This window comes from Pelodiscus sinensis, chromosome 16, assembly GCF_052426305.1.
Source record: "Pelodiscus sinensis isolate ZL-2025 chromosome 16, ASM5242630v1, whole genome shotgun sequence".
NCBI lineage: Eukaryota > Metazoa > Chordata > Testudines > Trionychidae > Pelodiscus > Pelodiscus sinensis.
Genome location: NC_143067.1, coordinates 253,547 through 278,148, shown reverse-complemented (window position 1 = coordinate 278,148; position 24,602 = coordinate 253,547). Strand labels below are relative to the sequence as shown.

Here is a 24,602-nt window from a genome sequence, read left to right as displayed (position 1 = left end):
TGTCCAACTTAAACCTCCCTTGCTGTAATTTAAGTTCATTGCTTCTTGTCTTATCCTCAGAGAGAACAATTTTTCTCCCTCCTCATTGTAACACCCTTTTAGATACTTGAAAACCACTATTGTGTCCCCTCTGTCTTCTCTTTTCTAAACTAAATAAGCCCAGTTCTTCTTCGAGTAGTGTCCCCGTGGGTGCTCCACTGTAGGTGAAGGGTTGCCCTGAGCCGCAGATCGGAGCTTTGTATAGCAGTTTCCCCTGTTGAGCCATGCATGCCCAGGAGGCGTCTCGAGCCCTTCCCGCCTCCTGAGGAGCGCGGCTCAACCCCCTCCCTTTCAGTTCCTCTTTAACCACCCTCGTCAGCGGATGGAGCAGCCAGGAGCTCCCTGTCAGACTGACTACTTTCCCCTTAGTTATTTAGGCATAGTTACCTTCCCCTGTTTTATCCAAGTTAGTCTCTCCTTGTTCTCTTAAAACAAACAAACAAACACTAGAAATAGGAAAAATAGACTTAATTAAAATCCCCCCCCTCAGGGGGCTTGAACTCACCTCAGACCGGGACTCCGGTGAATCAGCGTTCTCCCGCCTGTCAAAACAAGAGACACATAAAGGCATTTAAAAAAAAAAAAAAAAAAAGCAGCAGCAGCAGCAAAACCACATAAACATATACTACTAGAACAATATAGAAGATAACCATCATAATTTCAAGAAAGAGAGAGCCCACCATGTCCGGCTCTTCAGGTTTTAAAAAGTGCAGTCAATGCCGGGACACAATGCCGGCTTCAGATGGTCACTCGGATTGCATACATTGTTTGGGGGAGACCCACTCTCCCCACAACTGTACCCACTGCAATTCCCTGACGGTGAGAGCCAGAAAAGACCGTGAGCTCCGCCTCAGGATGATTTTATTTGAAAAAGCTCTCCAGCCTGCGGGGGAACAAGCTACACCGTGGCAAGAGCCTCCGCCGCCTTCCAAAAATGCCCCGAGAGCGAGAGCTTCTCCATCCCGCTCCCTTCCATCCTCTTCCTCTCCCAAACGTAGAGGAGAGGCACATCAGGCTGTGAAATCCCCTGCCACTAAGGCTTCGGGGCGATCCTCGCACTCCGCATCGGCATCGGGGCACACAACAGCTGAGTGACCCCGGAAGCGCTCTAAACAGCCGGCATGGCATGAAAAGCCAGCACCTTTTCAAACGGCGGTGCCGCTTGAAAGCGTGGCACAACTTCCAGCCCCGGCGCCGCTTCAACCCTCTGCGGCGCCGAAAGCTGCAGCACAGCTTAAAGCTGCGGTGCCTATTAAAGTCAGGGCACCGCAGCAAAAGGATGGCCAGCCCCCGAAGTCACTGGCACCAGCTGATGCTCCGCTGGTCCTTCCACAGACAGACAAGCAGCCAAACGAGGCTGCTGGGGATCAGCCCCAGCAAGGGACTGATTCACACAGCAGGCATCAATATCCCTGCCTGCCCTCTATTACTTACTCTCCTGGGAGGTCTCCATCAAGGCAATCCCCTCCCAGATCTATATCACCGTTGTCTCTTCAGGACGCCCCCTTTCCTGATGATGACCACCGCACGGTCTATTCCTCGCGACGCGTCACCTGGGAAGGCTCGCTCCCACCATTATAGGGCTCCGCCACAATATAGCCCGTGGCACCCATACTGGCCTTACCCACCTCCACCTTATCCACCGCAATGGGGACCGTGGGAACACTGGGAACCACATGGACATCGCTCTCCACCTCGCTCCACCGCATCCCGGAGAAGCTTGCCTCGGCCACAACCCCTACCTCCAGCAAGTCTTTTGGCGGACGAGGCAGAACGAATCTCAGATAATGACTCAGATACTCAGTCAGTTAACGTAACACACTCTGATGCCCTTGATGCGCAAACAGAGGATGCCGTAGTACCATCAGACACTGGAACAATTGACGATCTAAAACAGTTCCAAGAACTATTCAAGAGAGTAGTGACAAGCCAGAATGTCTCCCTGCAAGAAGTGCAGAAGAAGCAATACCAATTGCTAAAGAATCTACACCTGACACTACATGGCAAGATTGCCCTACCCAGACCTCAGAGGACCTGTGGAAAACGCCTGCATCCATCCATCCAACCAACAGGAAAATTGACAGAAAGTACTTTGTCCCCTCAAAAGACAACGACTTTCTTTTCACTCACCCACAACCTAACTCACTAGTCGTGGACTCAGCACAACAATGAGCGAAGCTTCCACAATATAGGACGGGCAATGCAGACAAGGACCACAAAAAGTTGGACTCCTTTGGCAAGAAAGTATACTCCTCTTCCACTCTACAACTCAGAATATCAAATTACTCTGCTCTCTTAGCAAATCACGACTTTGACAACTACTCAAAACTGGGAAAACTAATGGCACACCTCCCCGACTCCAAAAGACCCATCTTAAAATCAATAGTTCATGAGGGCCATATGATCGCCCACACCGCTCTCCAAATGGCAATGGATGTAGCTGACACTGCAGCCCGAGTTACAGCTACAGTGGTGGTGATGCGTAGAGCTTCTTGGCTCCAGTCGTCTGGAGTTCCCCACGAACTCCAGCCCAAAGCCATTTGACAAACAAAAGCTATTTGCAGCCACTACAGACGAAGTGCTCCACAACAGCAAAAATTCTAAGTCCACACTTCGCACGTTAGGTATGTGCATGCCACCCTATAAACGCAGGCGATACACCCCATATAATTCATATAATCGATACTGGTATAGACAATACAATCGACCACAGAGGCCTTATGAAGACAACAGACCAAGACAGCGAGGTCCCAGAAGGCAACCCAACCAAGCCCGCCCGCTGGCTACCCAACCAGCTAAGCAGCAAATTTGAACATTTGGTCGAGGGTCTGCAAGACCTCCCTCTCAATCTAGCACCTCAACATGGCCATCTATTCAACCACCGTTTGCGCGCCTTCCTCCCACAGTGGGAATCCATAACATTGGACCGCTGGGTCCTAGAGATAATTCGAGTGGGCTATACCATCCCTTTTATTTCTGTCCCCCCTATCCTTCCCCCTACCCCGTCCCTTTTCAGGGACCACTCTCACGATACCCTTCTAAAACAAGAAATCAATCTGCTCCTCGTCATCGGAGCTATAGAAAGGGTACCCCGAGAGGTCCACGGGAGAGGGTTTTACTCGAACTATTTCTTGTCCGAGAAAAGAACAGGGGGTTGGAGACCTATATTGGATCTCCGCAAACTGAAGAAATTTCTCAAGAAACAGCGTTTCAAGATGGTCACTCTCTCCGCTATCATTCCTGCGCTAGATTGAGGGGACTGGTTCGCAGCCCTCGACCTCCAAGATGCCTGTTTCCATATAACCATCCAACCCTCCCACAGACGCTACCTACGCTTTGCGCTCGGTCCAGACCACTTCCAATACAACGTTCTTCCCTTCGGCCTCTCATCAGCTCCGAGAGTATTCTCGAAGGTACTAGCAGTTGTAGCTGCGTACCTCAGACAGCAGAAGGTTATCATATTCCCCTACCTGGACGACTGCCTTCTAAAGGGATCCTCATACGCTGAAACCACCTCTATGATTCATACGACCGCGACCCTCCTCAATTGTCTAGGCCTCCTGATCAACAAAGACAAATCAACGCTACACCCGGTCCAAGATATAGAGTTCATTGGCGCACAACTGGACTCTGTTACAGCCCGAGCATACCTGCCTCGACAACGTTTCGCAACGATACAGGAAATTATAACCGGGATGCTCACAATGCCTACTACCACAGTACTTACATGCCTCTGACTAATGGGACACATGGCTTCCACCACCTACGTAATCCATCGTGCTCGCCTACACTTTTGATGCTTCCAGCTCTGGATGGTGACCATTTACATCCCATCACGACATCCTCGAAGCAAGAGAATTACTATCCCACCAAACGTGCTTGCATTCCTACGATGGTGGACCATGCCAAACAATCTTCTGATGGGTGTCCCATTCCAGCAAACCGAACCCACTATCCAAATTACCACGGATGCTTCCCTCCTCGGCTGGGGTGCACATATGGACAGCCGCGAAGTTCAGGGCAGGTGGTCCCCAAACGAGACACTCCTACACATCAACCTTCTCGAATTAAGAGCAGTAAGGAACGCTTGCGCACACTTTGCTTCCGACATCGCCAATCATACAGTTCGCATCCTAACGGACAATATTTGCATGATGTTCTACATAAACAGGCAGGGCGGAGCCCACTCCCGATCCCTATGCGCGGAAGCTGTTCGCCTCTGGAACTTGTGCATCCGCAACCAGGTCAACCTCATAGCATCCTATCTACCAGGGGTGAACAATACCAGAGCAGACTACCTCAGTCGGAACTTCACCTTAGACCACGAATGAGAACTACATACGGAGGTCACAAACTCAGTTTTCCACCAGTGGGGATGGCCATCTATAGACCTCTTCGCTTCGGCCCAGAATACCAAATGTCCCCAATTCTGCTCACGTGTGGGACTTGGCAAGCATTCTCTGGGGGATGCCTTTCTTATCAAATGGGCAGCCCCCCTACATTAGGCCTTCCCCCCCATACCTCTCATCCCAAGAGTCCTACGCAAAATCCTGAGACAAAAAGCCCTAGTCATCCTGATTGCCCCGTCATGGTCTTGCCAAACCTGGTACCCATACCTTCACAAGCTAGCGGTCCAGCCTCCCCAGCCTCTACCATACCGGATAGACCTATTATCTCAGGACAATGGCAGGATACTACATCCCCAACTCCATACCCTGCATCTTCAGGCGTGGCTTCTTTCTGGTTCTCAGAGATAGAAGACCGCTGCTCGCAGAAAGTAAAACACATCCTCCTCCATAGCAGGAGGTAATCCATGCGAAAAACCTACCAGCAGAAATGGGTACGTTTTTCTCACTGGTGTCAATGAGCCAAAGTGGAACCCCGTGTTTCTCCACTGAATACCATTCTAGATTACATTATGGACCTTAAAACATCGGGACTGTCAATTTCCTCTCTAAGGTCGTGTCCAGACTCAGGGGTTTTTTCAGGAAAAGTAGCCTTTTCCCGAAAAAACTTCCCCTGCGTCCAGACTCAAGCCGCGTTCTTTCGAAATTATTTCGAAAGAACGCGGCTTTTCTTTCGATGGCGGTAAACCTCGTTTCACGAGGAAGAACGCCTTCTTTCGAAAGTTCCTCTTTCGAAGGAAGGCGTTCTTCAATGTAAAGAGGCCGTCTTCGAAAGAGAGCATCCAGACTCGCTGGGTGCTCTCTTTCGAAAAAGCGGATTTCTCTTTCGAAAGATCCGCCTGCAATCTAGACGCGATCTTTCGAAAGAGGCTTTTTCGAAAGATGCTTTCGAAAGAGCCTCTTTCGAAAGAAGCCTGCAGTCTAGACATAGCCTAAGAGTACATCTCTCTGCAATAGCAGCATTTCATACCTCGGTGGACGGCATCTCCATTTTTAACCATTCTATCACAAAGAGGTTCCTCAAGGGACTCCAAAATGTGTATCCACCATATAAAGCCCCACCCCTCTTGTGGGACTTAAATCTTGTTTTGGACTACCTGACCAGACCTCCCTTTGAACCATTGGCAACAATACCACTTCCCTTCCTTTTTATGAAAGTCTGCTTCCTCTTAGCCATCACCTCCGTCAGAAGGATGAGTGAACTTGCAGCACTAATGTCGGAAACCCCTTACACAGTTTTCACAAAGGATAGGGTCATACTTAGACCCCACCCGACGTTCCTGCCTAAGGTCTGTACGGAATTCCACGTCAACGAACCAATCGTATTACCTACCTTCTTCCAGAAACCACACTCTTCACAGAGAGATGTCACCCTGCATACTCTGGACATCCGGAGATGTGGGTGCTCCACTACCCTCCCTACCTTCCCTCTGCTCAGAGTCGAAATTCTTGGGCGGAGATGAGGAACTGAAAGGGAAGGGGTTGAGCCGTGCTCCTCAGGAGGCGGGAAGGGCTCAAGACGCCTCCTGGGTATGCGTGGCTCAACAGGGGTGTGACGGACCCAGCGGGGTCCGCACTAGGAGCGGGGAAGGCCCCCCCTCCCGAGCGGGAAGCAGCGGCCATGGACGACTGAAAACCGCTCGGCATGGCGCTGCCGGCCCCGCCGCGGCAAGAAGCGGGGGCGGGCGCGCGCCGGGGAAAGTGGGGGAAGCCCCGGGCAACCGCAAAACGCCCGGCTAGGGCGCCACGGTTTGCGCCCAGGGGCGGAGCCACGGGCATGCTCCGGCGGGAGCCAGGCTGGAGCGCCTCGGAGGGGGCAGGGCTTACGTCCCTGACGTCACCCGCTCGTGCCCATAACAGGGGCTCAGGGACGCTCAGAAGGGGGGGAGTGAGCGGGCAGCCACCCTGGCTTCCCGACACCCCAAGCCCCCGGCCTTCCGGGCAACGAAGGGAGACAACACCGGCAGCTGGCGACTCGCCCTGGGACGGGCACGGCGCCTGCGACGGGGTAAGTGGCTTAACCCTGCGCCGGCCCAGGGGGCCAGCGACGCGGGAGTGGAAGGAGTCCGAGGCGGGACCGTTTTGGCGCCCGTGGGCAGGCGAGTTTCGGGCGGCTGCCCCGCCTGCTGTGGGGGGATCGCTTTAAGGCACCCACCCCACTTAGGACCTCGGGCTGGGACCCGGTGGTGAGGGCGGGCCCGGGTCCCCCACTCCCCACACCCCGACCTTAGCGTAGGTCCTCAAGGCGGCAATAGCCGAACACTTTACCCAACCTCCCCCTCCCCACTGAGAGGGACCGAGAGGAAGAGAGCAGGACTAGAGGGACGGCTCAAGAGCCCCGGTCGGGCCCCCGGCCGGGGGCCGCCCGGGAAGGTACGGCCCGGGTCCGCCGAGCCCCTCCGGCCCCACTCAGGGCAAGGGGTGATCGCACCCGGGACCGGACTCACTCATGGACCCCGGAGGACGGGATAACTGAACTCTCTAAGGCGGTGGGTTCGTGGAGCCCCACCCCACTCCGCCGGCCCCGACCCGGGGCGCGGGCGGGAGCTCCGGGGTGGGGAGCTCGCACCCTTAAAACCCGCCACAAGGGGAAACTGCTATACAAAGCTCCGATCTGCGGCTCAGGGCAACTCTTCACCTACAGTGGAGCACCCACGGGGATACACATCTCGAAGAACACTCGTTACTGCACGAGGGGAGTAACTCCCTTTTTTTTCAGTCTTCCCTCAAAATCATGTATTCTAGACCTTTAATCATTTTTGTTGATCTTCTCTGGACCTTCTCCAATTTCTCCACATTTCATGAAAAGTGGTGCCCAGAACTGGACACAGTAGTCTAATTGAGGCCTAATCAGCGCAGAGTAGAGCAGAACAATGACTTCTCACGTGTTGCTCTCAATACTGCTGTTAATGCATCCCAGAATCGTGTTTGCTTTTTTTGAAACTGTGTCACATTAACTCATATTTAGCTTGTGGTCCACTATAACCCCTAGATCCCTTTCTGCCGTACTCCTTCCTAGACAGTCACTTCCCATTCTGTATGTGTGAAAGTGATTGTTCCTTCCTGAGTGGAGCACTTTGCATTTGTCTTTATTAAACTTCATCCTGTTTGTCTCAGACCATTTCTCCAATTTGTCCAGATCATTTTGATTTATGACCGTATCGTCCAGAGCAGTCGCAACCCCTCCCAGCTTGGTATCGTCTGCAAACTTAATAAGCGTACTTTCTATGCCAATATCTAAATTGTTGAGGAAGATATTGAACAGAGCCGGTCCCAAAACAGACCCCTGCGGAAGCCCACTTGTTATACCTTTCCAGCAGGATTGTGAACCATTAATAACTACTCTCTGAGTATGGTTATCCAGCCAGTTATGCACCCACCTTATAGTAGCCCCATCTAAGTTGTATTTGCCTAGTTTATTGTTAAGAATCTCATGCGAGACCGTATAACGCCTTACTAAAGTCTAGGTATACCATATCCACCGCTTCTCCTTTATCACAAGACTTGTTATCCTATCAAAATGGTATGATGAGATGCTTGAAACCTGCCTTTATTTCTGATCCTAGAACAGTGTTTCTTAAACTTTTTAAGACCGAGCAACACCAAACAATAATTTTTGGTGAGGGGGAAACAATAATTTTTGGGGAGGAACACTAAGGATTTTTTTTGTTGGGGGAGGGAAGGTCTGAGGGAAGTTATTGAGGAAAAAAATTTTTGCCTGCCCCTTTAAGGGCTGTCATTTTGAATTCTGTTGTTCTCCGCAGCACACCTCCGACTGCCTCGTGGCACACTGGGGTGCCACATGGAACACAGTTTAAGAAACACTGTCCTAGAAGCTCCTCTACAGAGTTGCCAGGTGTCCGGTATTGAACTGGACAGTTCAGTATTTTTGTCTCCTGTCCAGTAAAAAAATTCAGAAAATACCAGACACCTGAAATGTCCAGTACTTTCTGATATTTTTCCCGGCCAGGAGACGAAAATCCTGGGCTGTCCAGCTCAATACGGAGTCTGCCTGGCAACCTTAGTGCTTACTGGGTTCTGCAGGGGAGCTGTCCAGCCCTGTGCAGGGAGGCAAGATGGCGAGCAGCCGCCGACAGCCAGTTAGGGCCAAAAACCCTCATCATGCTTTTTTTAAAAGTGCCACACTGGGTTTTTTTGTGTTTTGTTTTTTTGCTTAACAACTCTTGGGGTCCTTTTTCCTTTTGGTATTTTTTCTGAAACGATTTGGCAACCCTACTTCTCTGGCTTCAGCCTATGGTGCATCATGATGGAAACAGAAGGCAAAGTGCTTTTCAGGAAGACTTGTTTTGTTTGCTTGATCTTCAGAGCTTTCAAAGCCAGTTTCCTGTTACGTTGTTGTAGAAATTCTTTTCTTTGTCAGAAACATGCTAAGGGCAACTTCTCAACTCTGTCAGTGGTGTCAAGTCTTCACTGAATCCCCTCCCCTTCCTAAGGCTGTGGAGAAAGCAGTTGAAGCAGAGTTTACAAGTTAGTCTAAGATGTTAATGGCTCTCTTTCTGGAAGAGCAGAATTGCAGATACTATTTAGAAACAGAAGAGTTGGCTTGGAGCATAATGATTGATTTGAAACTACTCTCGCTCTCAGAAAGTGACTCCTACTGCCGTGGCTCCATGCTGATTCTTGTATTTTTCCTATTACATTTTCCTGTGATTTAAAGTGATTTTTATTTCCCCGTTGTATTAAAGACCCACTAAACAACAGAAAACAGGGCACTGACCAAAAAACTAAAAGTTAAATATCAAGCTGAACTCAGCGTTTTAAGCAGGCTGTGTCCCATCAGCCATACTTAAGGGGTCAGCACATTGGGTTGAATGGACTCCTTGTGTTCTGCCAATCCTCCTTGCTGTGTTGTATTGCTGTATGCTTCCCCTTCCTTTCTGCTCTGTACTTGTGCTCTACATGAACTGAACAGAAGTTTCTGTTTTCTTTTGCAGCCTCCATTAAAGAGTGTGAAAGCTCGCCCTAAGAAGAAAGCTGCAGGCTCCATTGCTGCTGGGGAGTCAGCCTAAGGACACCCCCACCTGTCTGTTCCAGGATTTGCCTGTGACTTTGAATGGACACTTTCCAAAGTAAAGGAGCGGAGATACATGTACATAACTGCTACTGCTTTGTAGAGCTCATTCCAAGGCAAGGGGGTGGCAGAGATTCAGCACATGGAGTTGAGGGTGCACATCCTCAGGAATTATTTAGTCTTAATCTGTCTGTTGGAGGGAATGCTGATCTATCTGTACATAGCCTTTTGCTTTGGGATCCCCTTTCTGTATAACCCTAATAGGGAAACTGTGCTGGAAGAACTGATGATTCTTCTTCTTAACATATGCACAATGTGCCTCAGGTGGCACATGACCAGGATTTGTCACCAAATTTGGTCCAGCAGTTAATTAGGATTAGAGCCACCCCTGGCACAGAGGCTGGTAGAAATGTTCAGGATGGGCCATAGAAGTTTCATTTGGGGAAGAGAGCTCCTGAAAATGTCTTATGTCAGCCTGAACATCCTCCTGCAGCTACTGAGCGCAATTATAGGTAGGAAGTTCCTGTAGAAAAGTGACTGATTCTTCATAGTTCAAACCCATTTTTGGTGGGAAAGGGACTGAAGCAATATGTTGGCTGTGCTTCCCAGTTTCATTCATGATTGACTTGTAGAAGGAGTGGGATTATGACTAGGTTCCAGCATATGCTGCTGATTGATTCACAGGAGGTGAGGATGAATGGCTTTCTTTGTCTTTTCAGGGAGAAGGAAGAGCATGGAGGGAACTGAGATTTCACAGTGGCTAAAAGGACATGAGTGCGTGTGTGTGTGTGTGCATGTGTTGGGATATATACAAGTATCTGTGCTGGACTGCTTGGCACTCCTAGAGTTTGTGGTCCTGTCTCCAGAGCTGCTCAGATTTCATAGTCCAATCAGTCTCCTGTGTTGATAATGTAAACAGTGTATGTGTGGGGCAGTGCAGGGGCCAGTGAGCCTCTCCTGGCAGTAGGTTGGGTGGACTGTGAGGATTTACATTTACACTCAGTGGCTGAACTCCATAAAATCCCAATGCTAGTTACTCTAGAACTAATCTGACAAATTCTTTCATTCTAACAGATGACAATGGAAAACCTGGCTCAATGCAGTCTGCAGACATACTTGAGTAAGTGTGAGGTGGAACAATCCAGAGGCCCTTCTATCCCAACTCAGAAGGCTCCTGAAAAGAGCCAATCCACAGGCCATGAGCATTTACAAATAACTAAAGTATGAAAACTTCATTATTCTTATCCCAGGACTCCATTCTTCAGTTGGGGGGAAAATACAGAATTGATATTGATCAGTCCTTCTGCTGCTTCTCCAGCCCATGAACAACTCTTCATGTATTTAACAATGTGCCAAATCCATCAGCTTCCTGGAACCTGAGCAACATGTAAGATTCAAGCTAGAAATAAATGTGGATATGGAGTATGTAATGAGAGGGTTGGGCTTAAGTGGTACTCACATAAAGAAAGACTTTGAATATCAATATGTCGAGAACAGCTGAAGGGATCCCCCCTTCTTTGGGTAAAAACACATTCTAACCTGTACCCTTCAGTAGATCTTTCCTAATGTCTTTTGATGGGGAGGGAGGGCAGGGATCCTGAAGATTAGTAAGGCCCCTCCTATCACTGTAGTCTCTTTTGACTAATGTCTTGAAGGCGAATATTTGGTGGCCTAGGTTTTTCAGAGATTAGCTGCCAGCAGTCTTTCTGCCTATTAAAGACTATTTTTTCCTGTATTTTGGGAGTTTGGATGACCGCTAATTTCTAAAGCCTGCTTTCTTGCTTCTTAAACTGTGGCAGAGCTCTTAGCTGAAACTCCTAGTTGTTATGGTGCTGGTGAGGTATAGGAACACCTTTCTAGCTTTCTTGAATTGCTTATAACTTTGTCAAAACTGTTACCTTTTTGGGCTAAAATTTTGCACATTTGTTCTTGTTCTGGGCATAAATTTTATGAAAAGCTAGTCCTTTTCAAGTGCAAAGAGTGAAGGGATAAAACTTTGACCATTTAAAACAAACAAGCAAGCACGTTGACCCATTCTAATGTCTTGGCAAGCTATAGAAGAATCTTGTAATTTGTCAGGGATGCTGGTCCTAAGTAATAGATAACATCTGATGAAAGTCCTTTTTGATTTGGCTGAGGAATTAAGATTTAAAAACAGCTTGTTAACATGCATTTTTTTTTCATTACTAATGATTTGCCAATATTCCCCTGGTATTGCACTTGCATATGTATGTATCTAAGTGGAAATTCCTATTCGGGATGTATTCTTACTATTTCGTTATCTGGAACCATATAAGAAAGTGAAGAGGAACTTTATGATGTAAAATGACATGTGGAGGTGCATTTGGAATGAGACTTGACTGTGAAGAAACCCTGTCCAAGTTGATTCTGCATTAGGCAGTAAAGGGCAATTATGCTGTATATAGTAAGTAGCTTTGTATGATCAAATTTCATCAGGTTTTTTAACCTAAAAATCTCCATGAAATGAAGCGTTTAAAAACTGTGTAGGACTCAAGTTTGGGAATGCTAAGGGTAAGGCAGTCCATATGCTACTTCCTGACCCATGCCTATTTTATGCATATTAATTGCTGTATAGTCTAATTACATGATCCTTATACTATCACTTTCTACAAGACCTGTACCTTGCTCACTCCAGAAGCTGGACAATGTCAACTGAAGGAGGTAAGTTTATCCAGTGAATAAAGCAGAGGTTCCTTTCCTGTTTTTGTGAAGGAGTTGACTGGTGTACAGCATATGGGGAAAGGGACCATAAGCTGAACAATTGTAATAAAAATAAGCATGAAAGAGCTGCTTCATTCAACTGTGAACTGTCAGTTCTGTATGTTGAAGGAGAACAGTGGTTCTCTAGAAAAATTGGTATGTAATCCTGCAATCAAATACTACATTGTACTCTCTGCACACCCATATTAGGGGAAGAGTTGAGTGCACAGCCTTAATTGTCATTTTCTGATGCATGAGTGCTTCACTTTTTAGCCTTAAAATTCCTTTCTCATAGCCTTTTAAATATTAATTGCATTAGTCTCTATTATCTATCAAATACTATCACTGTGCTGCAGCTGTTTTTCATTTTTATCCTTGAAGGGCAGACTGGCATCACTATAATTCTATAAAAAGTACAACATGGAATAGCAGCTAAGGTAGTGGCACTTAAAATTCACCCTCTTTCTGCTCTGTTGACATAAAATCTGTGTCCTAGCTGGGTATTGGCAAATGTGAATTTGTAGACATTAGTGGGGTAGAGCAGTTTCTTCACCAGGGTAGAGAGCAGATGGCTAGAGTGATGGTGCCAGCTTCCATTGCCTGGAATAGCAGCATCATACAGTCCACCTCAACTCCTTCTGCCAATGGACTCATGTACTTTGTATTCCCTAGATGTGTCTGTGGGAGATAGAATTAGGAATATTGTATGGGGAAGTACATGCGGCCCACTAAAGAATGAAGCAGTGAGGTTGCATTGCCATATTCAGGTCATGTTGGAGATTAAAAGTTACCTCCTGTTACTCTTTGTCCCTCTGGTGAACTGGTCAGCAACTCTTCTGCATCTTCATAGAAACATAGAACACTAGAACTAGAAGGGACCTTGAGAGCCCTGCCCTCACGGCAGGACCAAGCACCATCTAGACCATCCTTTATAGATGTCTATCTAACCTGCTCTTAAATATCTCCAGAGATGGAGATTCCACAACCTCCATAGGCAATTTTTTCCAGTGTTTAACCACCCTGACAGGAAGTTTTTCCTAATATCCAACCTAAACCTTCCTTGCTGTAGTTTAAGCCTATTGCTTCTTGTCCTATCCTCAGAGACCAAGGAGAACAATTTTTCTCCCTCCTCCCTCCTCCTCTTTTAGGCATTTGAAAACCACTATCATGTTCCCGCAGTCTTTTCTAAACTAAACAAGCCCAGTTCTCATAGCTCATGTTCTCTAGACCTTTAATCATTCTTGTTGCTCTTCTCTGGTCCTTCTTCAATTGCTGCACATCTTTCTTGAAATGTGATGCCCAGAACTGGACGCAATACTCCAATTGAGGCCTAATCAATGCAGAGTAGAGCGGAAGTAATACTTCTCGTGTCTTGCTCAGAACTCTCCTGTTAATGCATCCCAGAATCATGTTTGCGCTTTTTGCAACAGTGTCACATTGTTGACTCACATTTAGCTTGTGGTCCACTCTGACCCCTAGATCCCTTTCAGCAGTACTCCTTCCTAGACAGTTACTTCCCATTCTGTATGGGTGAGACTGATTGTTCTTTCCTAAGTGGAGTGCTTTGCATTTGTCCTTATTAAACTTCATCTTGTTTACCTCGAACCATTTCTTTAATTCGCCAAGATCATTTGGAATTTTAACCCTATCCTCCAAAGCACTTGCAGCCTCTCCCAGCTTGGTATCATCTGTAAACTTAATAAGCATATTCTCTATGCCAATATCCAGGGCTCGACAAACCGCAGCAAAATCCACTCGCCAGCCCGGCACCGTTCATGCACCAGACCTGCACTGCGCATGCGCGCACCGCTGGTAAACAGGCGACCAAGTGAAATCTACTCGCCACGGGCAAGTACATAAATGGATTTGTCGAGCCCTGACAATATCTAAAGCATTGAGGAAGATATTGAACAGAACCGGTCCCAAAACAGACCCCTGCGAAACCCCACTTGTTCTTCGAGGGTTCCCGTGGGTGCTCCACCTTAGGTGCATCAGCATCACTGCACTCCGATCAGAGATTTGTATTAGCAGTGCCCCTGGCTGGTGTCATGCGGAGTGCCAGCACGAGTGGTTTGAGAGTGTTATTCCGCAGGCACAGCTGGCTGCCTTCAGTTCCTCTTTAACCACCGCCAGCTCCGGTCACAGTCTAGCAGTTGCCCACTTCAACTCACGACTAATCTTTTTCTTGTATATAGTCAGATCAACAGTTACCACAAAAGTTATAGTAGTAGTAAATAGTTGTTAGTTCGTTACCTTAAAATTAAAAGAAAATTCTTTATTAGTTAGTTACTAATTAAAATGGAGTATATTAGATTACAGAACATTGAACTCTCGGTGGTAACAACACGTTGAAACATACTCTGTCTGGGTCATGCCAGGATCGCCTGGCTTTAAAAGGTACACAAGCTGTAAGCTGTCTGTATCAGTCTCTGACGGACATGACCTGTGCGTTTGCTGTTTGGGGGAGGAGTACGTGAGGGAACAGTGTCCTCACTGCAGTAAACTAACCAAGAACGAGAAGGTCCAGAGAACTAAAATTAAAAATGATTCAGTTTGTGAAGATGACTCATCATGCTTCAGACCCAGAGCACACTGTTTCCCCTATCCCTCCCCCCCATACACAACCATCACCAGGGGTGGCATCAGACAGCTCACCTACCACTATGCCCAGCGCAAGAGACCTTGACAAGGCGCAACAGCCCAAGAAGAGGTGTCACTACTCCTCAGGGACAGATTCCCCTTCAAGGAAGCACTCCCTACATAGCAGCACTGCATACAAAACCCTGACAATAAAGGTGTCAAAGCAGCAGTATGCTAATGGGACAAGCACCAAAAAAGGCCATGACCCCAACCTAAAAGCTTGCACCACAACAAAGGCAGAGACGGAGGCAAAACACAAACCCTTCAAGCCGGTACTGAGCACAAAGCCATTGGCACCGGCTGCAGGAAAGATAAAACTGTGCTGGGAAGCGGCAACGGACACCACTGCGGGGCATTCGACGACAACACAATCACGCTGGAAACAATGAGCAGTGAGCACTACAGTGCCATCAGCACCGACAAAGCCACTCATAGAAGTGGCAAGGAACAACGCAGCAGAGCTACCAGCACCAGATAAACAATTGGTGCCGATAAAACACAAAAAGCAAACACCAATGCCTCAATTCACGATTGCCGGGGATCTCTTAATCACATTGGTACCAGGCTCACCCCTTTTTGGCATCAATGGGACCCCACATACATCAAGGCATAGCCTGTCATTCACACCTGCCACATCAATAGCACAGGTGTTCAGTGAGGATGAAGAGGAGGTACACACCAATATATACACACAATGGTACTCTTCACCCAAGCCCAACCATCACAGGCAATCGCAGCAATGGCTCCCACCTCCTACCCCAGCAAACTGGCCTTACTGGGTTCCATGGGCTCCATATAGAACACAGCAGATGTAGAAGATGCAGCTACCACAGTACCTTTCTCTGGCACCAAAGCCAAGCACTACTATTGAACACTTCCCAGACAGAGACAGTTCAGATTTGGTGGAAGACGGGGAGGACAGTACGTATGATGATCACATACCTACTTCTTCCTCTCTGAATATGGCATCAGCTTCCATTGCTGATACGATTATGCCTCCTCTACCAACGGCTGGAGATGACTTCAGGTCATTCTAGGAACTCTTCAAGAGAGTTGCTGAGTCACTAGAGATCTCCCTGACGGACATGCCAGAAACGCAACACAAACTCACAAACATACTATAGAAGTCTCCACACATGAAGCTAGCACTCCCAGTGAATGAGGCTGTCATGGACTCGGCCAAGAACATCTGGAAAATGTTGACCACAATACCACAAACCTGCAAGAGGTCAGATCGAAAATACTGTGTCACTCCAAAAGGACCAAAATTTCTCTTCTCCCACCCATCTCTGTATTCATTAGTGGTGGACGCAGTTAACCAAAGGGGCATACAACAGGCTACCCGAACTGTCCCCTACAACAAGGACTGGAAGAGACTGGACATGATGGGCAGAAAGACATATTTATCAGCAAAGCTTCCAGCTGCCAATAGCCAATTAAGCAGCATTACTAGCAAAATATGCACACCATGCCTTCGATCAGCTGGCAAATTTTATTGAATCAGTTTCAGATAACAAAAGGGATCAGTTCAAGGCTAGCTTACAGGAAGGAGCTTTAATATTTAGAACAGCTCTACAGGCTGCATTAGATTCTGCAGGTATAGCAGCCAGATCCTTGGCCTCTGCAGTAGTGATGAGGCAATCATCTTGGCTTCAGCTCTCAGGATTCCCCAGAGAAGTACAATCAGCGTTCGAGGATCTGCCTTTCGATGGGGTCAAACTCTTTGCTGAATCTACTAATGCCTCCTTACATACCCTCAAGAGATTCACGAGCAACATTAAGGACTCTGGGCATCCATGCACATGTCACAAAGAGAAAGCAGGGTAGACAAAGGTATAGAGCCACGTTCTTTAATCTGCAACAATGTCATTATAATAACTGATGGAGAACACACCAAAACAGGCGCAGGCAACTCTCCGAACAATCAACAGCTCAACAGCCATTCAATATTTCAACAAGCATTTTGAAGTGTTAGTCGAGGGTTAGACAACCCTGACATTTCCAAGGCAGCAATTCAAGCCCTCCAAAACGTTTGGCAATAGATTAGACACATTTTACCCAGCCTGGCGTGCCATCACCACCAACAGGTGAGTGCTGGAAATCATAAAAACTGGTTACTGTATCCCGTTTTCAGTTATCCCCCCTCCCACCCCTCTTGCCCGTCATGAGCTGCTACTCCTACAAGAAACAGAATGCCTCCTCACGCTGGGAGCCATAGAAGAGGTACCACGAGGGCAAGGGGTTCTACTCCCATTATTTCCTAACCACAAAAAAATCAAGATGCTGAAGACCCGTATTGGACCTCTGGAGACTCAACCACTTCATAAGATACCAACGGTTCAAAATGGTGACCATCACCACAATTATCCCTGCCTTGGAAAAAGGAGCATGGTTATCCAGCCTTGACCTCTAGGACGCCTATTTTTATATATCAATCCACCTAGCATACAGACGCTTTCTGTACTTCAGGATAAAAGACAAACATTTTCAGTATGGATTGCTGCCTTTCAGACTGTCAACAGCCCCGCTGGTGTTCTCAAAGGTCTTGGCAATTGTAACGGCACTCTTAAGAAAGAGGGGTATCGCTATAGTCCCCTATCTAGATGATTGCCCAGTAACAGGCACTACACAGAGCCATACATCTCAGACAGTCAGTACCATCAGAGAATTATTCAACAATCTGGGGCTCCAGATAAACATACCCAAGTGCACACTGACACCAACTCAAACACTAGAATTCATAGGGACACAATAGGACTGCACAACAGCCATAGCCTCTCTACCGGAACACGGGTTTGCAGCAATAAAGCAACTGCTTTCAACGGCAGAGTCCAGCCCGGTGATAACAGCCAGATACTGTCTGCAAATTCTAGGCCACATGGCTGCAGCAACATTCGTAGTGCCATACACTCATCTCCACATGAGACCTCTACAAGCATGGCTCTGCACAGTGTACAAGCCATGCATCCATCACATAAACAAATCGCCATACCAAACAAGATAAAGGCCTCCTTCACTTGGTGGACCATACACGCCAACTTTCATGATGGAGTCCCCTTCCAAAGAACTCCACCTTCAGCAACAATCACTACAGATGCCTCACCGATGGGATGGGGCACTCACCTAGGTCACCACGTAATACAGGCTCAATGGACCAAACAAGACATAGGGAAACTCATCAACCTGCTCGAACTCAGGGCAGTAAGACATGCATGTGCACACTTCCTTCCCCTCAGTCAGAACAAAACTGTACAGATCCTGGAGGACAATGTAACTACAATGTACTATATTAACAGACAGGGAGAGGCCTGATCATACAAGCTCTGCCAAGAAGCAGCCCAGTTATGGGAGTGGTGCATTCAAAGGAAGATACACCTGGTCGCAACTTATTTTCTGGGCAAGGACAACACACTTGCAGACAGCCTAAGCAGGCAGTTCCTTCAAAACCACGAATGGGAAATATACCCGTCAATGCTAACCTTCCTCTTCAAGAAGTGGAGGTTCCCATTGATAGAACTATTTGCCATACAACACAACGTCCGTTGCCCACAGTATTGCTCCGGAGCGGGCATAGGACACAACTCACTAGGAGATGCCTTTGCCATACAGTGGAAAACACATCTGTACTACACATTCCCTCCATCTCCTCTGATACGAGTAATTCTCAAGAAACAGGACAGGGCCAGAGTGATCCTCATAGCACCCAACTGGCCCACGCAAATGTGGTATCCATATCTGTTGCAGATTCGCATCCGTCCACCGCACCGCTTCCCACCAGTTCAAGCTCTGCTCACTCAATGCAACGGTTAGATTCACCATCCCAATATACAAACTCTGTATCTCCAAGTGTAGCTGTTCGATGACATGCAACATACTCTACCAAAGACAGTGCAGCATATTCTTAAAACTCCAGGAGACCTACAGCGAGAAAAACATACTCATAGAAATGGAAGCATTTCACAATGTGGTGTTCCACCTACAACTACAGACCACAACATACACAAATAACACACATACTACAGTATTTGTTGCACCTGCACGAGGCAGGTCTCTTCATGAGCTCTATAAGAGTACACCTCGCCTCATTTCAGCCCTTCATCCCCCACTGCAGTCACACTCAGTCTTTACCCATCCAGCGGTCAGAAGGTTCCTGCGTGGCCTACAAGACATGTATTCACCAATTAAGGATCCAATACCAGCATGGTTACTTAAATCTAGTTCTTACAAGGCTCATGGGCAGACCCTTCGAGCCATTAGCTACATGCTCTTTATTGTGAAGTAGCACGCTCAAACCACTCGTACTGGCATTCTGCATGCACCATTGGCCAGGGGCACTGCTAATACAAATCTCTGATCGGAGCACAGCGATGCTGACACCTCTAAGATGGAGCACTCATGGGGACAACCACCTCGAAGAACTCCAGTTACTGCACAGGTGAGTAACCTTCCCTTATGCCCTTCCAGCATGATTGTGAACTGTTAATAACTACTCTCTAAGGGTACGTCTAGACTTGCTTTCACTTTTGAAAGAAGATATACAAATTCGGTGGTAATTTGCATATCTTCTTCCGATCGCTTTTTCAAGAGAGGGTTTTTTGTTTGTTTTTTCGAAAAACCAAGCAGTTTAGATGCAGTTCTTTCCACAAAAAAAAAACAAACAAAAAAAACCTCTTTTTCGAAAGAATCTGTAAACCTCAAAAATTGAAATTCAAAAATTGAGGTTTACAGGTTCTTTCAGAAAAAGGGTTTTTTTCAGAAGAACCGCATCTAAACTGCTTGCTTTTTTTCGAAAAAACCTCTTTTGAAAAAGCGATCAGAAAAAGATATGCAAATTACCGCCAAATTTGCATATCTTCTTTCGAAAGTGAAAGCAAGTCTAGACGTACCCTGAGAATGGTTATCAAGTCAATAATGCACCCACCTGATAGTAGCTCTATCTAAGTTGTATTTGCCTAGTTAATTGATAAGATCATGTGAGACTGTATCAAATACCTTACTAAAGTCTAAGTATACCATGTCCACCGCCTCTCCCTTATCCTCAAGACTTGTTATCCTATCAAAGAAAGCTATCAGATTGGTTTGACATGATTTATTCTTTACAGATCCATGCTGACTGTTACCTATCACCTTATTTTCTTCCAGATATTTGCATATGAATTCCTTCATTACTTGCTCCATTTTCTTTCCTGGCACAGAAGTTAAACTGACTTGTCTGTAGTTTCCCGGGATGTTCTTATTTCCCTTTTTATAGATGGGCACTATATTTGCCCTTTTCCAGTCTTCTGGAATCTCTCATGTCTTCCATGATTTTTCAAAGATGATAGCTAAAAGCTCAGATACCTTCTCTATCAGCTCCTTCAGTATTCTAGGATGCATTTCATCACCCTGTTTACCTCACCTATCCCTCCTGAGTAAGCGGTACCCTTCAATACCAATTTTCCAATGATGTGTATCATCCCACCAAGTCTCTGTGTTACCAACTCTATCATAGTTGTGTTTATTTATTAGGACTTCAGATTCTTCCTGCTTATTCCCCATGCTTCTTTGTATATAGGCATCTAAGATACTGATTTGATTTTGCCTCCCAGTTCTGCCTAGTCCTTTCATTTTCTCTGCTATTATAGTCTATGTTCTCTCCCATTTCTGACCCAGCTCTCAGGTCTCCATGTCTTTCTTCTTTCTCTTTGTTCAGCTTTTAGCGCTGCTCCTGTTCTTTTGCTTGGTGCTGCCAAGCCTGCCCTTCCAAAGCAGGGCTTTTGGCTGCTTTTATGGGATTCAGCCTCAGGGGCCTGGTCTCCTTCTGCCTTCCTGTGCTAGATTAATTTAACTACACAATCACTAATTTCCAAGCTTCCAGCGAAGGTGGGCCAGTATCCCTGTCCCTGGTTTACATGGAGGTTTAGTGATTTACCCATGATTACATTGTGAGAAAGAGGTGTAGCAAGAAAAAGAACCCAAGTCTCTTGAACTCCACATCTTCCTTATCTTCTGAGCCAGGAGGTAGCAGAGAATAATGCTTATTATTTTTAGCAAGAATAAAACCACAGCAGGGCCTGTGTGTCCTGCTGTCAGGTCCAATGTTGAGCACCGGAGGGATGCTAATCCTGATCTTCATATGGGATGGTAAGAGCTTTGGCCAGGTAGATCAAAATCCCATTGAACATATAATGTGACAGTTTAGTCAGTTCCAGCCTCAGTTTTAAGTCTAGACAGGTGGCAGTGTGTATTACCTCTTTCCCTTATTAGTGAAAGCTTTCTGCTTCAATAACACAATAATAGGCACAGCAACAAATACCATTAGGTGTCAGGAAATGCTGAAACTGCCCCACATTCACTGGTTTCCTCAGGACTCAGTGTGATGCAGGTGAACTATTACATGTTAAAGCTTTACTTCACAGCAGAACCTATTGAATCCAGTGACACCCCCACACTCAGTTTCTTTCATGCTTAGATACAGTGATGTAATTGGGAGCATAGGAGAAGAAATGACTCTCAGGTGTTCTTTACTCACAGGATGACGGATGAGTAAGCTACAGCACACAACATGTGATCTGCACAGAAACCACAAGTGAAGCTGCTTCCTGCTCATAAAGGAGAAATGCCATACTTCCACACCATGAGCCTATGTCATGCTACTGGAGAAGGAAATCTTGAGCCATGGTTTTCTTATGAAACATGGAGATCTTGCATCCTGCTACATAGGAAGGGCAGGTTATCATTCCAACTGCCACACATCCTGCATGCTTCCTTGCCATGTCTTGATGCAGCCTGAGCAGGAGGAAATGTTATATCTCAGGGGTAGGCAATCCATTTAACAAAGAGAGCCGAAATAGCGGTGGAAAAAATGCGAAGAGCCACACCAAAATTGTCAAGCAAAAAAAAAAAAAAGGCCCTCAGAACAGAATTGTTGAGCAAAAGCATTTAAAAAAAAAAAGGAGGCTGCCCCTTTAAGACAGTTGCCATCTTGGGCGCCATTTTGAAAACTTCGCAGCTCCAACCCAGTAAGCACAGGGGAGCCGGGAGGAGGTTGGGGGGAGCCGAGTGGGAGTAGGGGCCATTGGGGGGGGACACGGGAACAGCTTCACAAGCCGTACTTTTGGGGGGGCAAGAGCCACATGCGGCTCGCTAGCCACAGGTTGGCCACTGCTGTTATATCTCTTAGAGTTTTATGTAGCTGCCCATGACTCTTTGTATTTTAGCACCTTCCACCTAAAATCATTGTCAATAGCAAAGGTCTTAGTGCACTTTATGGAATCTCTCCCCTTTTTATTTCAAATACCTTGGAGGGTGGGGAATTTTGGTTTGTGGATAGATTTTTTTTTTTAAGATTTTTTTGGTGGCGAGGGTTTATCAGGTGAAAGGAGTATCAGTATTGTCATTCTGATAGTGATAAAGGTTTTTCAAAGAGTGCTCCTCTTCCCCATTCAAAAGCAATAAAATGTTCCCATCTGTCTAGCTATTTATGTGGACCCTATCACCATAGTATGAGTGCCTCTCTCTTTCCATATTCCTGTTGAGAGTGTACATCCTCCACAATGCGCCCATCCATTTTACTTCTGCTCCCTTGAAGAGCTTGTTCCTGAGAACATTGTGTTCCCAGCACTAGTGCTTTTGAGCTTTAATTCCTGTCTAGCTTGCCATCTTTGACTATGAGAAGTTCTAAGTGTGGTCTTCTGTACAGTATGAAGCACACTTGCCTGCAAAACATCCCACAAGCCACCATGTCCTTTTGTGTATCTAGGAAATGCCATGCCACATGCTCGTGAGATTCTTGAGAGCATCTGTCCCATTGACTGATGGAAAAAATCCAAGCCCTCATGCAATACAGGAAATTGATGGTCTGCTGCCTAAGGAGGAAACTCCATACTTCAATTGCCAGAACTTACAGCTCATCCGCTAATGCGAATACTGTATCATTAGCCATCTGAAGTGAAAATCTATTGCTGTGTAATACAGAAATACTGTATCAGACCCCAAGAAAAAGCATCCCTCTTCCTGGAATGCACCCTAGCTTTCCTTAACACATCTCTGTCTCACGCCAGTGGAACTCCACATGCCATGTCACATCACGATTTTGTGTGTAAAGGAGGCTAATGGAAGTCCAATAGCTGCAGATGACAATGTTAGAAATCTGAAGGTATGTATGACTGTCTCTGGTGTACATGCTTAGAGCTTGTGTGTGTGTGTGGTAGTGTTCCAGAGTGTGTGCACGTATACCCATCAGTGTTAATTCCAGAGTCTCTGGTACTATTTCACCTGAAAAGATTCTGGAAAGCTTGTGTTACACTTTTCTGTAAGATTTCTAGAAATATTGTTTATGAATGATGATAATCCCAGGAGGTCTGGGTGAATTCAAGGCCAGGGAGTCCCAGAGAGGTATTAAAAGGTGTCCAGAGCAATGTGTATTTGGGAACAACTGATTTGTATGGTAACTGAGCAAGCCTTCCAATTTCTATAGTAGCTGAGACTTTTTCACATATGATGGGACAGCAGGAAAATGTGAAACAAAAATTGTAAGGGCATGTCCAGAATATATATTTGAATCAATCTGAGCTTTAAGCACAGCTTCCACACACTGCAGTTTGCTGGTTAGATCCTGACTACACCCAGCACCTCTTATTATTTCAGGGAGGGCGGATTGGTATTAGTCTCTTCTGTTTCTCTATGTAGTTCATACACCGTGCTGGGCAAATACTGAGAGAAAGGAATGAATGCCCAGTGACAATGTTAGGCTGAGAAATGGATTTTTCCTGAGAAGCCCTCAGCTGTAGTTAGAGTGAAATGATGAACTAGAATGCTCAGGGTTTAGGTTTCTGAGGGTGACTCATGTTTGAACAAGTGTATGAAATTAAATAGCAAAACTGCCATTGTTCTATTTGCAATGATGAGATGAAATCAGAAATAATATGGAATGTAGACAAAAATCCATATCTGCCTCTGTTTCTTTTTAATGTTGCAGGTAAATGTGAATCTGCTGTTAGTTTGTGGTATAACTTTTCCTAAACTCCATGTGCACAAACACACTTGTTTTCATGGAATTACTGCGGTGCTCACTCTACATCCTCTCGTGTTCAAGGTCCCCTCTCAAGTTCTTCCTTATATTAAACAAGAAAGCACATCAATTCTGCTGGAGACCAGGACAAAAAGTTCCACTTTTAATACTGTTTGGTATTGAGACACAGAAGCTAGTGCAAACTCTGTATAGGCTTATCCTCTTCCTCCTTGATTCACTGCTACTAGATGCAGATGATGCTTCCACTGATGCTCCTTTCTGTATGAGAATCCAAGTTCCTATCCTCACATCCTGCTGTTCTCTTGTTGTTGGATACTCCATCATTTATTCTGCAAGACAGGTTTCATCTCAGCCCAGAACTGAATTTAAGCAACTCTTGCACCAGCTTACATCTATGGCATGTCCCATAGTGACTTTTGGTTCTGGGTGAAATGTACTTGTTGCAAATATTTCCTTTGGAACAGAAAACAATTTTCTGTTTACTTTTGTCCAACAGTGATTAATGCCTTTGCAGGACTGCCAGCCATCTGTAAAGATATGGAGGTATGAGTTAGGTCTCAAGTTTATTGTATATAACTGCATGAGCCTCCTCTAATGCTAACTCTCCCCACCTTCAAACAACCCTTATCAGAAAAAATGTCCCTAGTAGGGTTAATAGAAGTGTAGTTATTCAGACAGCTGTTCAGCAATGCTGTTAGCTAGCAGGGGCCAGGATATACTGTTGCAATGTCCTATTGTGTCTCTGACTCTG

The 24,602-nt window shown here is 46.3% G+C and overlaps 1 protein-coding gene across 8 annotated transcripts in view; it reads left to right on the top strand.

Annotated features, from left to right (window-relative positions):
- Positions 1–24,602, top strand: part of REEP2 (receptor accessory protein 2) — a 106,929-nt gene that overhangs the window by 39,782 nt on the left and 42,545 nt on the right. For 2 of the 8 annotated variants that reach the window (XM_006121642.3, XM_006121640.3), the window contains exon 8: positions 9,401–23,766. In XM_006121642.3, coding sequence (XP_006121704.1) covers positions 9,401–9,475 — 75 coding nt within the window. In that variant the 3' untranslated portion in view covers positions 9,476–23,766. Of the gene's footprint in view, positions 1–9,400; positions 23,767–24,602 lie in introns of those variants that run through there. The other 6 variants (XR_331957.3, XR_331958.3, XR_331954.3 and 3 more) reach the window with 6 other exon arrangements.